This window comes from Hippocampus guttulatus, chromosome 3, assembly GCF_054856545.1.
Source record: "Hippocampus guttulatus isolate MCC_2025c chromosome 3, RoL_Hgut_1.0, whole genome shotgun sequence".
NCBI classification, from domain to species: Eukaryota; Metazoa; Chordata; class Actinopteri; order Syngnathiformes; family Syngnathidae; genus Hippocampus; species Hippocampus guttulatus.
Window position 1 is genome coordinate 16,881,391 of NC_141263.1, and position 16,870 is coordinate 16,898,260.

The 16,870-nt window shown below is 42.0% G+C and overlaps 2 protein-coding genes across 7 annotated transcripts in view; one reads left to right on the forward strand and one right to left on the reverse strand.

Annotated features, from left to right (window-relative positions):
* Positions 1–2,039: 2,039 nt before the first annotated feature.
* On the reverse strand, positions 2,040–7,938 carry rcn1 (reticulocalbin 1, EF-hand calcium binding domain). Its single transcript, XM_086107113.1, has 6 exons — positions 7,489–7,938; positions 6,218–6,411; positions 5,594–5,772; positions 3,594–3,654; positions 3,176–3,375; positions 2,040–2,888 (listed from the first exon to the last, which is right to left on the reverse strand). The coding sequence occupies exons 1-6, from the start codon at positions 7,707–7,709 to the stop codon at positions 2,781–2,783; spliced, it is 963 nt and encodes a 320-aa protein (XP_085963239.1). The 5' UTR covers positions 7,710–7,938; the 3' UTR covers positions 2,040–2,780.
* Positions 7,384–16,870, forward strand: part of pax6b (paired box 6b) — a 41,348-nt gene continuing 31,861 nt past the window's right edge. For 2 of the 6 annotated variants that reach the window (XM_086107103.1, XM_086107105.1), the window contains exons 1-3: positions 7,384–7,515; positions 13,288–13,453; positions 15,223–15,619. The gene's annotated coding sequence lies outside the window, so the exon portion shown is untranslated. Of the gene's footprint in view, positions 7,516–13,287; positions 13,454–14,427; positions 14,795–15,222; positions 15,620–16,870 lie in introns of those variants that run through there. The other 4 variants (XM_086107108.1, XM_086107109.1, XM_086107104.1 and 1 more) reach the window with 4 other exon arrangements.

Sequence of the window (16,870 nt, forward strand, 5' to 3'; positions counted from 1 at the left end):
ACAAACTGATTTTCCTACACCCGCTTGTACAGTCTACAATAAGGACGCATATATTGTGTGTTGTGTTGTATTATTTTGCTATGTTATTTTGACTTCAAGATGGCGCCGCGAGAATGGCTGCCTTTACAGCAGCTCCTATACTTTTTGTTCTTCTACTTTCTTCCTTTCGTAACTTTGCAGCTATAAATTGGGAATTTCTCCATTGTGAGACGAATGAAGGGTTTCTTATTCTTATTAGCTGACAAAAACACTGGACTAGCTCACATTTACAGCTTTACTTGGATGTAGGGCAAGTTTGTGTGAATTTTTATAAAACAATCATTGTTGTTTACGCATAGACCCCCCCATATTCAATTCAGCAAAATGTCTTATTAATTCAGCGGAGACCCAAGAAAAACAAGCTTTCCAGACATTGCTCATAGTGTGCTGGCATAGGGTCGAAGACTGCGGCAGAACAACACATGCATCGTGCTGTCCCCTTGTTCCTAATGAGTTTTATCGCATTGGTCCCGCTTGACTTGTCCTGTTAAGTGGCACACATATATCCATGTGTTCCACATGAGCAGGCAGAGGGGACACGCTGGGTGGCGGACACGCTTTCTCAGTTACATGGCACTGTTTTGAACGGCAACAGCCAGCAGCGAGAGCCAGTCAGCTTCACTCTGCATCTCTACGGTGGTAACGTGCGACGAGGAGTGTGTAGACGCCAATCGGTCGTGAGCGCCGACGACAGGGTCCATTTGTTCTTGATGTTCAAGGAGTTAAGAAGTCACAATGGAGACGGCGGAAAATTGTAAAGCAGGACTGCGCTTCATCTCCGCTCTAGACGGATGCCAAAATAGTCCGATTTTCTGGATCTATTAGAAGAGAGTTTCTAATTCTTGTTACCCTTTCAAACCATTACAAACAGCTCGGTATACAAAAGTTCATAAAGTAAATAAAGTGGAGTGACCACCGCATAGTCACAGTTCAGAATTCACGTATTTTTGGAATCCGTCCTCCATTATTGACTGAAAACTCAGCTATTTGCTGTTTTGAGCCGAGGTCAGCGCAATGAAATTACTTTGCCGCCATCTGGTGGAATCATGGTGCTATTGATTCATTTATGCTTCTCTCCCAATGCAGCTCCTCATCTATTCGTCTTCTTTGGAGTTACATGTTTTGACTGACAAGTAGATTGAAACAAATTTGTAGATACGTTTAAACATATTTGCAAAAATTAACATATTTAAACGCTTTTAAATGTACTCTCAAATCTGTCCAAACATATTTGGACACTAAATGCTAAAAATGCAAGGGAGTATTGTCTTGCGCATGAGATTACCCCGTGGCATGATGGGGACAAAATGTCAAAATGGAAATCATGCACTAGAAACAAAATAAATCATAAAAGTTACAAATAGACAATGTATACTTAAATTTTTTGATCATATTGGTAAAGTGTAGGGCAAATGCTTTAAAAAAAAAAAGCCTCGATGACTTGCACATGCCCGAGTCAGTAGCCTGTGGCATGATAGAAAATATACTTTACATGGACGGTATGTTTGAACGTAGTTGCGAATTTGTTTGAACACATTTGAATGTACTTGCCTACACATCGAAACATATTTGCCAATTAAAACTTTCACTCCACATTGGCACTTCCACGCTTCTGACGGTAACTGCCCCATGCTTGGCGTACTCTGTCTCTCTCCCGAGTGTCAAAAACATGCTTATTGTGATTCTAAATTGTCCATAGGTGTGAACGGTTGCATCTCTGCCATGCGACTGACTGGTGACCGATCCAGGGTGTACCTGGCCTCTTACCCACTTTAATTTGGGATAGACTCCAGCTCACCTGGGACAAGAGCTTTAGAAAATGGTTGTAGAGTGGAACCACCAATGTTGAATGCATTTCGACCGTCTGCTGTGTGATGTCAGCATGAGCTCATCATTTGAGAATTCAGCTCAGTATTTCCTATGCTAAACAGGGGTGGGGGGATCATAATATAACTTGGTAGTCAACCCATGCAAGACAGATTCAACGGAGACCAAAAGGATACGCGTTTGTTTGTTTATTTGTACACAACTGAGCTTTCCTTTTTTCAATGTGGAAATACAAGAAATGTTACTGCGTGCCACTCCTCGCTAATGTGAGCTATTAAAATAAATGTGGTGTTTTGAAATGATGAAACAAACAATAAAAATATGGTAGGGTAAGGAAACATTTTTGGCCCTTTTAAGCAGATCAACAAATAAATAGACGTAAAATCGGTGTAAATCTTTCATGAGCTAAACTATGTCAAACAAGCCATGACGTGCAAAGACACTGCAGGTAAAACATCACTGTATGAACATCGTAGAAGAAAAACAGTTCAAACAAACATTAAAAACATTTTTCACCAACGCACACTGCCTGACCAGAGCCAAAACGTAAATAAATAAACGTGTGTTCTTTGAACTGCAGTTTCACATTAACGTTGTTATCAAAAAGTTATTCATAAAGCTTGTAAGGCAGCGAAGCCGACAAGTCGGCGAAAGGCACCGATGATTGGAAGAACGTCATCTTTCTGCTCCTGAATGTCAGAAACAGAGCAACACATTGAAACGTTTTTGACCTTTTTGTGTTAGTGGTAGGACCGGCTCGGATCAACAAGTCCTCCAACTTGTTGGTCACCTCCATTGATGGTTCTTAAACCAACAGTGTGACATAGAGAGAGGGTCAAACAAGACTAGGAGATTCTGCCATACAACATATCAATTCAACCTCAACACGCACACATTAGAAGCTGAAGCGAAGCTCAAAGCTCATCATGGTTCCTGGTGAGGTCCTCTCCGTAGTTGGTGGCTTGACTTCCGACAAACATGTTCCAATTCTCCAAGATTTCTTCTTTAGTCAGCATCTGGTCCTGAAAACAATGTCATGTGAATTACTGTTAGGGCTGCAACCATCATTTGATTCAATCAAATCTTTTGTTTACGAAAAAAGGTTGAAGCAAAATCTTAAAATCTTTACAGGGATCATTTTTCCACACGGGCTAACGTTTCTGACGTCAGCTAAAGAAGATTGAGCTACATCAACACAGACGTCATCCCAGCAGCGTTATTCTGCTCAGCACAATCCAGGTATTGTGAAGGAAAGTCACATACACCATACAAAGCATACAAAACAAAATGGTGGGTCAAGAAGTTGTACCTTGTCCTGGTCAGACTCGTAGACCAGGTGTCGCGCCTCAGCCTGGGCATGGTCGTAGTTTTGCGGCATAATCCATTGGCGGATTTCATCCCGGTCCATTTTACCGTCTTTGTTCAAGTCTCTGAAGTCGGAGAACTGATCCCTCTCGGTCTTGAGCCAGTCTGGCTCCGGGCCGCCGTCCTCATGGGCATACATGTCGGCTGAAAGCGGATCAGTCGTTTGTTATGAACATAACATTCCAAGTCAAACCCTCCAAATATGGTACAATAATAGATTAAACTGCATTTTGTACTCAATTTTCAGGAAAATTATTATTAAATTTCCATTTGTTTCCCAGTCCTCTGTAATGGCACCGAAGCACAATTTGGTTTCCAATTACATAAACCTGCTTTGGTTGAAACTGATTGCTTGAACTCACCAACGTACTCGTCCTCGTCCACATGTCCGTCGCCGTTCTTGTCAATGTCTTCCAGGGTTTCCTGCATTCGACACAACGAGGTGATGTCACTAACGAGGGTCAACAGTAGCCGGAACGTTCACTTGGACGAATAAAGACAGAAACAAGTTGCCCTGGGCAGTGCGACTCAACATGAGGGTCACTTTACAGCTGGGCTGGCACACTGGCGCTACAATTACAAGGAGCTCTGCTGATGTGGAATAACACATTTAAAGCATGTAGCCAAACACCTAAAGATGTCTTTGTCCACTGTAAGATGAGACATGAGGACATTAGTGAACAACCGCATGCCAACGTATCCGGGTTGCAACGCACGCACTCATTTCCACACGCGATAAACTCACAGATGCAGATTTTTCTGTAGGTGAGACACCCACTCGGAAGACTGATGAATATTTAACGGACATGTAGAATATAGCTGACTAATAATAAACAAGCTCCATCAATATTCTAAACTCAGTCGGAATAGTTGCATGTTGGAGGAATGCTCAGTAAAAACGAAATCAAATCATTTGCACGCTACAAACATACAGGCTGTAAGAAACTTTGCTGGAAATGTCAACATCAAACCTAAAAAAACGAATGCATCTTTTTTAGCACATTCGGTTTGAGTTGGTGTGTATAATTAGAAACATGAGGTGGATGACGTAAATGGACGTTTGGGGGGCGGGGGGGGGGGGGTGTAAACAGGACAGTACTTGTCTGATGTTCTGACGTGAGATGAATAACAACATTGTTAATTCACTGCAGCTCTTCTGATATGCACGACTAGGCCACAGGGGGGCAGTATTATAGAGTCATGCAGACAAAAACAAAGACGAGTTTCACAACTACGATCGGTGTGACTGTCGTGTAAACTAGAGTAATATTAGATGTTTTTACACATAGGACAAAGAATATTTACCTCTGAATATTGGCATGTCTGTCTACATGTGTTCAGATGTTTGTTGCTGAAAGCCTTAGAACACTGCCAAATTGATGCCATTCCTTTGTCCGTCTATGGCATTTTGCGTTGTTCGTTAGTATTTAGCTCGGCAGATATTTATAAAGCAAAGCCATGTGGTCGTTTTAAATCTACACATGTAATTCTCTGTTTTATGTGTAGCTTGTAAGCAGACTGGAAAATGTCTGGATGCATGTTTATCTTGACAGTCAACGTCAACTGAAGAAAAAAAAAATTGAACACCTGACAAAAAAATTGTTTCGCTTGTCGGCTGGTAAAGCTCAAACGTCAGGTCACTCATATTTCAAGGCACCAGTGATGCACCCCCCTACACCCCAAATAGTAATAACGTGGCACAAATATTTTTTTATTCTTATTTTAAACCTCACCACAAAATTTAAGCGAGTCCATTATCATTAAATGGCTCAGTGATGTTGGGGCTCACTCCCCAGTCGGCTAAACTGTCCAGTGCAGCTAACCTGCAACCACGCCTTCTTTCAAGTGTCTTGTGGTGCATCACAAGTGATGTGGTGTGTCAAAGAAGGTGTTACAACAGAGGGATCTGTTCCAGCAATTGGACCATATGGCTACTGGAACAAAATGGATCGATTGTGAGTTTCAGCCATATTTGGCACTATCGTAGAGATGCCACAGGGTGAACAGTTGCTCAGTACCATTCGGTGACATCATAAAAATGAGCCTTTTAATAATTAACTCTGTCAAATGGGTAGTACAACTTTTATGAACACGGCAGCATAGTGCCTCACTGCGAAACATTTCCCACGCAACTGTTCCGTGAGGCCAAATTCATATTTAACGATAGAGTGTTAAATGGGACAGCCAGTACGTCCCCCTGGACGCTCTCCCCCAAAATATACAAACGATCATTTGAAGGGCAGACTTAAAATTTGATTTGGAAGCATCAGAATTTTGCATATTTATCAAAGCAGCCCATCTGATGGGACCTGCCGCAACCAGCACGTGCCTCTCTGTAACAACGTGCTCAGAGAAGGCTCACCTGCACCACAATCTCCTTCATGTGGTCAAACTCTTCAGGGTGCAGGAAGGCTGTGAACTCTTCTCTGTCAGCCGCCTGGTCTCCATTCAGATCAGCCATTTTGAACCTCCTCTCATCGCGGGGAAGCATCTTCTTGAAGCTGAACTGGTCTGTCGTATCGTCAAACTCTTCGGGATTGGCTGAGCACATGAGAACAGGTTCAATTAGATGAATGCCCCGCGACCATTTTGCCCCCCAAAGTATGAGACAAAGCGAGTACATTTTTCATTCACTTGCACACATGCGAATGGTAAATCTACTGATTTTTCTTTTTTGTGTGGAGGAAATGAAATCACTTACTCCCAAATAATTTGAGCAAATTTCCTATTTGAAAAGTCATCATCAAACATCTTCGCATTAATCAGTACCACACAAGTAGCGCTCAATTAAAAAAAAAAAAAAAGCTACCAGAGGGGCACGACTAAATGAATTTTTGGGGGTGGTCTTCAAAACCCCTAAAATATACCAGAATACACCCAAATACAAATGTGTGATTTTTTTGCGCATGTTGAGTTGATTCAGAAGAATTAAGGACCGGGCCCCAATTATCCCGTGGATTGACGATCCCGAGGAGTGTGTTTTTACCGAGGTAGTATCCATACGTGGCTTGCTTGTATTCTTCCCAAGAGATCTTGTCGTCTTTGTTGAGGTCATAATCTGCCCAGACCTTGGCCACATTCTCGTAAACGTAGCGCTTCTGGACACGTTTGATCCACGCTTTGAGCTCATCTGTGGTGATGAGGCCGTTGGCATCGCTGTCGATCCGCCCCACTATTTTACTGGAAGGAGAATGCCCCCCCAAATAAACAAGTTGAAAACTCCATCAGTGCTGGGTTACAATTAACACCACCTCTGAAGATGTTATGAGCTACAAGAGAACATCCTGACCAAGATAGTGGAAACCGGCGTGTCCTACAAAACACGTTCTAGATTGTGTGCGTGTTAAAGTAGCAGTTCTTGGAAGGCTTATAATCACAGCGGCATTGTTGCTCTCTTCCGCTAGCCCATTCACAGCATCTAGCCTTACTGTATACGTTAGCATTATGCTATCTGACTTTGGTTATCAAATGTTTTGGTTGAACATTGTGTCATTTAAATATATGCTGTTGATTTTTATACATTTTGATGTGTCCATTTTACAGGAAACTTTTACTGGAAATGAAAAATAAAAAGCCTGATGCAAGCACGCTTTGCCTCTCTTTGGGGAAACTGTGGAAATTAGGCTTTAAATTTCCTCAAAGTGATATTATAAGATAATCTTCCATTTTAGTGACAGCAAGATATTGTCAACAGGGCATGCATTTCAAAACTGTTAACAGTTAAATTGTTTTCTGTATTTTATGCCATGAGAGAAGATTGAACTTCAGATGGGGAGTTGGAGTGGGAGGGGCGGCAGCCCAATTTAAGCCAAGTATTCTTAGAATCCAGTTGCCACGTTGTGGTGTACGATGGGGTTCTCCTACTCTCACAGTAGGCCCCTTTCGCCACGTAGGAGCCAACAAAACGTAAAAAGAAACAATATCATGCCTTTGAATGAAGCATGGCGTGTATGTTTCGGCTACAATAATGCTTCTTTAATGATGATCCATAATTAATATCAAGTCATTAGGTGTGTAGGACTACGCCGGCGGCAGAATAATAAACTTTTCGCATTCGCTGACATGCTTTGCACATATTTGTCGTGCACTCGCGCTTTGTTGATAAATATTAATGAAGAGTTACACGCGAGGCATTTGTTCAGCTGGCGTAGTGTGGAGTGAATGTGCGTGATTTGATTTACAAGCAAAACTCACCCTCACACTCGGAGGCTCTACTTTGGCGGAGGGTGTGAAAGGGGCCAAGGCATCCTGACTTACCCGAGCCTGTCTTTGCTCTCCTCCGGGGTGAGTTGATCGAATGTCCTGGCCTCCTCCTTGCCCAGGAAGGCCTCGTGGTCGTACTGGAAGCTTTTGTTGTCTTCCTGGGTCCTCTCGTTTAGGTTAGTTTCGTGAATAACTCGCTCTTTCCTCGCGGTGGGCTTTCCGTGGGCCGCGGCGGTGCACAGAAGCAGTGCGCACATCAAGCTGAACATCTCCATCAAGAACGAACACGGTCTTTTGTGATAAGAAAACCACTGGAACTTCACCCTTCCGCTTCTAAATGGTCTCACTTTTGCCGTTCAGTGCTAACCGCGTATATTCATTAAACAGGTTCAATTGTGGCACACTAAGGTCAGAGGAGACGGGTTTGCTAAGACCCCCGTTGCAATGTTTTACGTTTTGACGCAATCCAGTTTGCCTGTGGAAGGGACAGAACCAGGCGGTGACTTCCGGTCTCCTCCTAGCTCGCCAATCAGAGCGTAGCTTAAAAGGGTCTCACCCACGCTTCTGTGTAAGAACACACGCCATTGGTGAGAGGGACGCGAGAGGAATTTCGGCGCCACGTTGCAAGCTCGCTGCAGCTAAAGGATGTGGTTGCTTGTTGAGTGATGTGTGGAGTGTATTTTTTTGGCTCTCTAACTCGAAATCAGCCTCAGCATCATACTGCAAAATGAACTGTGACATGTTTGTGATTAATTATTTATTTCCTCGTTGTGTCCTGGTCTGCACCATCTAGTTTAATTTAACACAATTTTGAGCCCCCAATAATTTTACCCAAGTCGTGTGTGTTTGAGTCAGGTGAGAAGCCTTTCAATTTAGTAAGAGCAATGTTACGTTTAGTACTGAAAGGAGACAGCCTGTCTCAGACAGGTCAATGACTAAAAGGGCAGCTATCACAGTACAAATTAGAAAAATAGGTAATTGTAGGACCTAATATCAAAGCAACCAAATGATGACAAAATGTTTGATTTGTTAGTCTTACTGTGCTTTAAAATGAACAGAAAGTGATTAAACTAGGCTCCGGAGGATAAGCGGATTAGAAAATGGATGAATGGATCATTAAACTTTCACAAAGACCGTTGATCACGCTGACTATTTTCCTTTATTTTATCCTAAGATACGAGGCTGCAATTTCAAGGCTTGAAATGTCTATACTTTTTTTATACGGAGCAGGTTTTCCAATCAAAAACTTAATTAGAGGAGCAACTTTGTAATTGTGTTAACACTTTTTTTTTATGCTTGACCATCAATCATAATTTTATTGATCCGCAAACATTTTTAGGGGCCTTTTACCACAGATACACTTGTAAATGGAGTAAATGATCATAGGAGTTGAGGTGGTCCATGTTTGTTAACTCTCATTCTGCGATATGTTTTCAGTAAATCTCAAAACAAGTTTGGTTGGAGAGTGGGTGCGATCAGCTCTACTTGCAGAAGAATCGCATTACTCATCGACATCTCAACATGCTGTAATGTGGAAGAGCACAGTCTGTAGCCTCCAAACAACTTGCTGACACTGCCATGCCTAATCCTCAGTCGTGGGCAGGAGAAACATGTATTTTGCCATTCGACATTAGCATAATAAGCCAGCACATGGCACATTGCTGTTTTGCATAAATCGTACACCCTAGTTTATAAAAGGGCCCTGAGGCTAACTAGGCTCTTTATTCAATTAATGAATACTTCATGTATTTAAATTAGTCCTGCCTGGTCAATTCAAATTAGAGTGTCATCAGATGTGAACAAATACAAAAGTGTGTGTGTGTGTGTGTGTTTTACCCTTGTTGTGAGATACATCCTTTAAATGTACAGTGGAAACTCCAAAGGTAAATATCACCAAAGTTGTATAATTTAGTGTTTAAATCACAAATGTATTGACGTGGTTGGGTGGGGGGCCTAAATAGTGAAACAAAATTTTATTTGGACCATTATTGTCTGTAACTCTTGTGAGACTTAAGATCAGAGAGAATCTAAAGGACAAAAACTATGTGTTATGTCTGTGGTTCTCAAACATTGCAGACCATGAAACACCATAAAACTATTGTTGGCTCAAATACCACCACTGTGACCAATATTTCAATACAATAGCTTATTAGGCCTAAGTGTTGATCAAACGTGAGGCAGAATTTGTATTTCTAAAAAGTTTTTTTATGCTATAGTAAGACACTGTAACATTATGTCATTTAAACATCAACGCTGTACTTAAATATAAGAAAATAAAATAAAAAAGTACTTGAATAAAATCGGATTTACATGGTGACTTTTCTGTCATTTTAATTTAAATCAACTGAAGATCTGTGGTCAACTGTTTGCATGTGACGTGATCTATTCCGATCTGCTGTTTACATGCGCCACTACATTAAATCAGAAGAGCTGTGTGACACATGGAATTCAAAAGGAATATACAACCACCATGAATCCAAATGAAATTCTAATCTTATAAAGCCTTTTTATTCCAATTGAGGTGTTTATATGGAGCATTTTCAGTCCGTATTGTCATTCAATTTCATTGTAATCCGAATGCAAGGCTCCATCAAAACAGTGCTAATGATTGAATTAATCTGTATTGCACACGTATGTTTTGAAAAATGTACCTCATTTACTGAAGTAAATAGTTGTAAAAGATCAACTGCAAATCCATTGAAATTTAAATTTAAATTCACTTTAACTGTGCTTGACAAGAGAACTGCACCGGATTTAAAAAAATAGTTCGAGTCACTGACTATAACATGATAACATTTCAGATCAATAATTCTTTCATACCATGAGAGAGAACCTGTAGTCCACAAGTTGTACTTGTACCACACTTGAAGAACCACAATGTTATGCAGCATGCAGTTATTAATTGAATATTACTTCTAAAAATGCCACAAGGTGACAATGTTGCTCATTAATATTGAAGACAGGTAAGAATTTCTGAGTCAAAAATAAATTGATTTACTTGATCTTGTTTCCCATAAGTAATCTTTTATTTAGTGATTTTCTAAATTAGAGCAACATAGACAACTTGGCAGTCAATGGATGCAATAAAATACGTACAGTATTTTATAATACTCGCCTGGAGGTATCACTGTATATCCCTTTCAGGCACAGCGGTTACTACAGTGGACGATTTATTGTGTTATCAGATTACAGGGTGCATGAAAGGGTTACAGATTTTAGAAATAAATAAAAATACAATTCATTCAGCTCATGACATGTTTTTATTAATATTCAACATGATGAGCCATTAAAGCAGGAAAACCCAGCTGTTAAAACTTTAGCTGCAAAGCTAACTTTTATGGAGTTTTTAGCCCTTTGGTAATTTTGAATCCATGTCAAACAGCAGTAACGTTGCCCGAAACAACTTTAAAATGTTGCAGGGAGGAAGTAAAAGAGTGGCTTTCAACATGAATATTTCACTGTAGGAAAGCAGGGGTAGGGGGGCGGTGCCCAGCTACAGGGATGTTCAGTTAACCATGAGATTACACACACACTCTGCAAAAGGCATTTGGTTAATGTAATTAAGAAAACCCTATGGTGGGAGACACACAGCATTAGTGTCCAGGACAGACTTCTGTTTTGGCCTTCTCCTGGCCCACGCTCATAACCGCCCATTGGAGATTCTATTAATTTAATTTACTAATCATTGTTTCCGCTTCACGAGCCTCCGAGTTTGTGTAAACACTGGGTACTTTATCCGAGTATGCGATTATTATAGCTGCATAAATAACTGAGCTTTAAGGCTGTGGATGTGATTGAAGGCAGAATATCGCGTAAATATGCGATACGCAAATCTTTTCATTAGCTGCTCATATGTCATTTCGACCTTAACGCACCTCTTGTTGATTATTTAGACCCAATTCAAAACTGTTTTTAGCTCTCATGCATACACAATTGTCTAGATTGTTGCCTTCAAAATTGAATCATAAGCTTCTTCTCCGTTACCGTGGTTAATGAGCTCACCTGTTTGTTTAAAACTTAAGAAACCATCCAAATGATTTTAAAATCAAATGAGTGCCAATTTTACTATATTAGTAGCTACAGTCACTTATGAGCGTTACTGCCAACGTATGAGGAAGGATTGAGCATTCAATGCAGGTACAATGTTTCCCGCTAGATACTGTGAGCTAGCTACTTTAGCTGTTGCGTTATGTAGTTGTGACTAAAGGGAGTGGGCTAATCAACCAGCATTAACTACAAATGCTTGTCAACCTCAGATTTGTACTGATTACAAGTAATTTTCCACTGATATAATTGACTCCTTCCTTGAATTAAAGTGTGATTGAAGAATGTGCAGATAAATATTACCTCTGCTTTTTCGACATACTTCCCATCACGTAACTAAGTGCAGCTACCTCTCCGTGGTACGTTCTTTAATACTCCACTTTTTTTGTCCGTCAGTTAAAATTAATGTAGGTTTAGCCATTTATTACCAAGCAGCTGGGACAGAGATGAGTGTTCAAGCAATAAACTCTGTGGGGTTTTTTTTTTTTTTTTTTTTTGGGTGTATGTCATAACCTATTCCTGTTCATTGCCATTCGTCTTCTGTTGTGTCATCAAAATCTCAAGATGTTCACTGAGTTGTCTATATATTGAAAGCTCATAACATTTACTTTTGTGAGTTTTTGAGTCACAACTTTTGGTCGGATTCCAAAGGGCACAAAATCACACCATAGCATACAAATCAAAGGTGCTTTTTGTGCCTTTTTTGGATTTTGTTTAGCCACCGTAATCATCATGTGTGTATTCTTTCCAGCCTTCTTCTTCTCTACAAATTGGCGGTGTGTTCTTTGGATGCCTTCTCTTCCTGCAGGTTTGGGGGTCAGCCAAAGAATGTTTATTTGACTGAACAATAACAGCGAATATATGTCTCTCATCACACAATTACCCCACTGCCATTTACCCCCTCCTCACCATTCTGACTTTTCATAGTTCTAATAACTCACTACCCCCACTATTCTGGATAGATTAATAAACTTCTCAGTGCTGCCAAGGAGGAGAAAGGAAACCTTTGCTCTGTTTAATGACAACTGTAAAGTGGAGGCAATCATGGGATGCCTCCTGTGACATTTCCCCCGGTTCCTGTTCGCTCCACTTATCTCCGACAAATGGCCGTGCCAGGCCGCTATCGAGATGAAACGTTTTCCCCGAGTCATTACGTCTGTCACTGGGGCCATTTCCATATTGAAAAATCTAAAACAATAAATGACACCCGGGCCTTTAATAACTGTGAGGGAATCATATTTGGAAAATTGCATCGAAGCAATAACCTTTTCTCCCTGTAATTAGATGACAGAGTGGACCTGGTTTTAATTAAGTCAGCAATTTATAGTCGCGTGGCCATACCTCAGTGTGCTGATTAGTATAGGAGGGATCACAGAACAGCGTAGGCTAAATTTGAGATTTGATCTAGTAATTACTGTGTTATATGGCAAAGTCCGCGCCAAGCCTCAGACTCGAGGCTTGTGTGTGGACGCAGTGCTCTGTGAAGCGTGGCCCTTGCTGTCGTTACTCACGCTGCAAATATGTGGCGAGCAAGTGTCTGTCTGAATGGGTCTTCAAAGGAGGTCATCAACAGCGGACATAATGTTTGAGGAGGTGTATTAAGGTGGAATTGTCATGGTGAGGCCCCCGTTTGTCAAGCGGTGTGTGTGTGTTTGTGTGTGTGGGCATCGTTTTATGCCTCCTCTTAATTGAGTCCCCTGGTCAGTGTATGACGCTAACATTTGCACGAGGGGCCGGAACAGTTAGGGATGCTGTTTTAGTGTCGTGTGAATAAACGTGGCCATTTACTGCCAATTTATGTCCTGACAGGTCGTAATGAAGACCATGAAAAGAAGATTAGCTGGAGCTGTCGTGGTGGACCGTCTGGGGACGGCCGTGACGAGACTACAGGGACCGGCGCTTGTCGTGTGAGCTGGCAGCCTATGGCGTTCCGCCGCCGTGATTGACATTAGTGTTCCACTTTCGGCAAACAACGGTGAATTTGTGCTGTATCTTTTGGGAATATGACATTTAGCACATTGTAAGATACAAGCATCTTTTGCCGAACCTGACAATGGCGTGCAGAAGTCCCCCTTGACATATCATAACTGACATCAAACAGATGCTCGTGGTTAGCGTTGCTAATTTCACTTGCTTGTCTGACTTACCATACTAATGTCCCCACAAAGGTGCATGTTGCATGTATCGGAGAATTCCACCTGGAGAAAAGGTAAGGGCCACTCTTGTAATTTTGTCATCAAGTTCCTGAGCTGTATTTATTTGTATTTGTTTAAAGAACGGCACATTACATCATGAGCAGCCATGTCGTCCTGTACAAGTAGTCAAGGTCAGCAAACTGCAAAACATGAGTTTGAAAGCTTACACCTGGATGTGATCAGAGTGGAGGAGCATGAAGCCCCACCCCCCCCTCTTCCCGACCCCCTCCCCGCAGGACTGCATCCAATCTGAAATGCAAATCCCAGAGGCCTATTGGGAGAATGAGGTTAATTAATCCCAGAGGACAAATGAATGAGCAAGGGGCTCCTCAGCCCCTAAGATCTTCCCTCCATAAAGGTCACACTTCACAGTAGGAACGACGCATGTGACGGCCCTCTGTGAACTTCTCATCTCTCCCCTCCAAACATCCAATTTGATCTCTTTTTTCAATCAGCGGGACTGCCTAAGAACAAGCCCTCGGACATGCTCGGGCATTAAGTGCTAATGCTAAACGCTGTACCCCGGGCTCTGAATCAGGCATAGATCCTGTGACAAGCCTCCCTCTGAGGCTACCGAGTCTGGTGCTAAATGTCCGCTGCTGGCCTTTCAACATTTGTGTTCGGATGCGGGGATTTTGTCTCCAGGCCTCTTTGTGTCATCATTGTGACCTGTGATTTGTGGGTCATCCCTCCGCTCCAACATTTCACTCCACGGGACTTCAATCTTTTCCCTTGGTTTGAAGCCATTTGCACTTGTAGTTGACGTCAGAAATATACTCGCCATATTGCCTCATTTAAGACGTATTGAGCGGGCTTGCGTCTTGAGAAATGAGCAAATGTCACATGAGTGCACGTCTGCCTCTTATTGGTTGTTTTTCTTCGGCCGTGGTGATTTCTTGCAATTCAAATTAGAGGCACAACATGAGACCAGAGAAGGCTGTATGACTTTTCTTTTGTTTTGACTTTCTCACGACCAATTCTCCACGACTGCTCCTTTTTGGCTCTGTGCTCACAAACCACAATGATATTGTCCTACATTGTTTTTATTTCACCAAGATGTTTGAACTGTTTGTGCTTATGCTGCTACGTGTGCGGTGTTGGAAGAGGAGCAACTCCACAACGTAAGCCACACGAATACCCGCTTGAAACTCATCACTAGCTAGCCAGTGCGACATAAGTAGCTTGTCGAGCCTCAATGTCCGACTACCCGCAGTAGGTGTCACGAGAGACACGTGAGCATCCACCCAAGCGAAATGTCGATTCTCAGCTTTGCTATATAATGCGAATTGATGAGCCGCCGAGTGCTAATTTTCCCTCACAAACTGTTATGCGAAACATCTCATTTCGAGCCTTGCTTCCAAATAAGTGTGTGTCAGCGTTAAATGGTCACCAGGCCCCTCACATTGGTCCCATTTACCGTCTGATGTGAGTGTCTCGCCCTCCATCCCGTAGACAGGGTGCAGAGGCGGTTTTGGCTGCCGAGCGAGTGTCTCCCATGGGTTGTCACGTGGCTCCTGTCTCCCCCCCCCCCCCCCCTCTCACTCTGCAGCTGGAGCTAGCAGGGCCAGATGCTACATGGCTGCACCACCCTCTGTCGCCCCTTCCCTCTTCCAGGAGGATGGTGCCCAGAGAGGAGGATGACAAACGCCTCTGCGTCCTCTTACTGACGGATTTGGACGACCTGACTCCAGCCCCACTCTGTTCCAACCGCCAGCGCAAGATGTTGACTTAATGGAAAAGGGGTTTGGCTGTTGATGGGCCCATATGCGTTTGTATCAGGGAAATATGGCAGGCCAGCGTGTCTGTGTATCACTGTGTATCTTGTGCGCCCAATAGCATTTGTGAGTGTTTCTTGTGTGTCTTTTCACGTAGCCCAGACTGCCTACATCCATCATGCCATGGTGCACTGGCAGAGAGCAGGACTCAGACAGCTTCACTAACGCACGGTCAGTTAAATTGCCTGTTAAATTGTCTCGGTCTGTCGCTATCTTAGGTGTAGGTAAAAATACTGCACTTGAAGGCTGCACTTAATGGCAGAAATTGACAAGTCAATGCTAGTCAAAGAGGTGAGCGGGGGTAACATTATATTACAAAACACTGCGAGAGGGTGATCTGCAGGACATTTCAAGGCTATTTTGAAGCATAATGTTTAATTTTATTTCATGTTGACCATTTCATCCCATTATGGTGTAATTCCTCAATAAGATACACACGAAGCTGAGGCTGCTGAATTGTAGCCTATTCATCACCCGCCACTTTGCTCCTGTAATAATTAAAACAATCATTTCTGTGCAGCTCGTATGACATTTCTCCCTATGCAACCAGATGGAAAATTAAGACTCATTCTTTTAACATTACACTTAATGGCTGGATTCCCCCTGTGTACCAGCGGAACAACTAGCAGAACCATTTTAAGGATAGTGACCTCTGTAAGGCGGGAAGTTAGTCAGCCTCATCTTATGAACAAGCAAATGGATGCAAGTAATAAGAGAAAACCAATCTTGAAAAAAATTGGGGCCAACCTCAGAATTAGTTCAATTATACAAGCAAACGTCAGTGTAATTAACAGACAAAACTTAAAAGATTTATTTTCATAAAACACACACATGCACGTGCGCGCGCACACACACACACACACACACACACACACTTCTGGACATAGAGTCATGTATTATTGATAGTGATTTTGCATAAATGTATTCCAAAATGACTTTATTATTCAATGGATGGTGAGAGTAGTGATTCATGTGGCTCATCGGTGGATAAAAACCTGACACAAGAGTGGGCTACAAGAGTTCTGAGAGGTTTTTGTTGACCTCAAAATTACTATAATTCACCCAAAGTAAGACAAGCGCCGGCTGTTATTTATGTATTTCAGATTTATTTGTCAGACAATATGATATACAGCACACCTTCACTTTTATGACTTAAGTGTATAGCTTTTAAGAGCCCTCTTAAAACCTTCCATAAATTCTGCCTGCAACATAAATACGGTCATCGTTTTCCCCATTGACAACACACCTCTCATAAATAGAAGCATGTTACACAAAGGAACCCAATGAGTAAAATATATTTTTGGAGCATGCACGAAGTGTTGGAACAGCTAATTTGCTGGTTATTAATTAAATTCAATCTCAGCAATTTATAACCATGACACATTTTAACTGTTACATTGCCATGTCAACAAGCTAGTAAAC

Excerpts from the sequence above, each read along its gene's own strand:
- rcn1 (XM_086107113.1), bottom strand. The coding sequence starts at position 7,709 with ATGGAGATGTTCAGCTTGATGTGCGCACTGCTTCTGTGCACCGCCGCG. Across the intron at positions 5,773-6,217 it reads CACGTATGGATACTACCTCG|CCAATCCCGAAGAGTTTGAC; the intron begins GTAAAAACACAC and ends TCATGTGCTCAG. Across the intron at positions 2,889-3,175 it reads ACGAGTCTGACCAGGACAAG|GACCAGATGCTGACTAAAGA; the intron begins GTACAACTTCTT and ends CATTGTTTTCAG.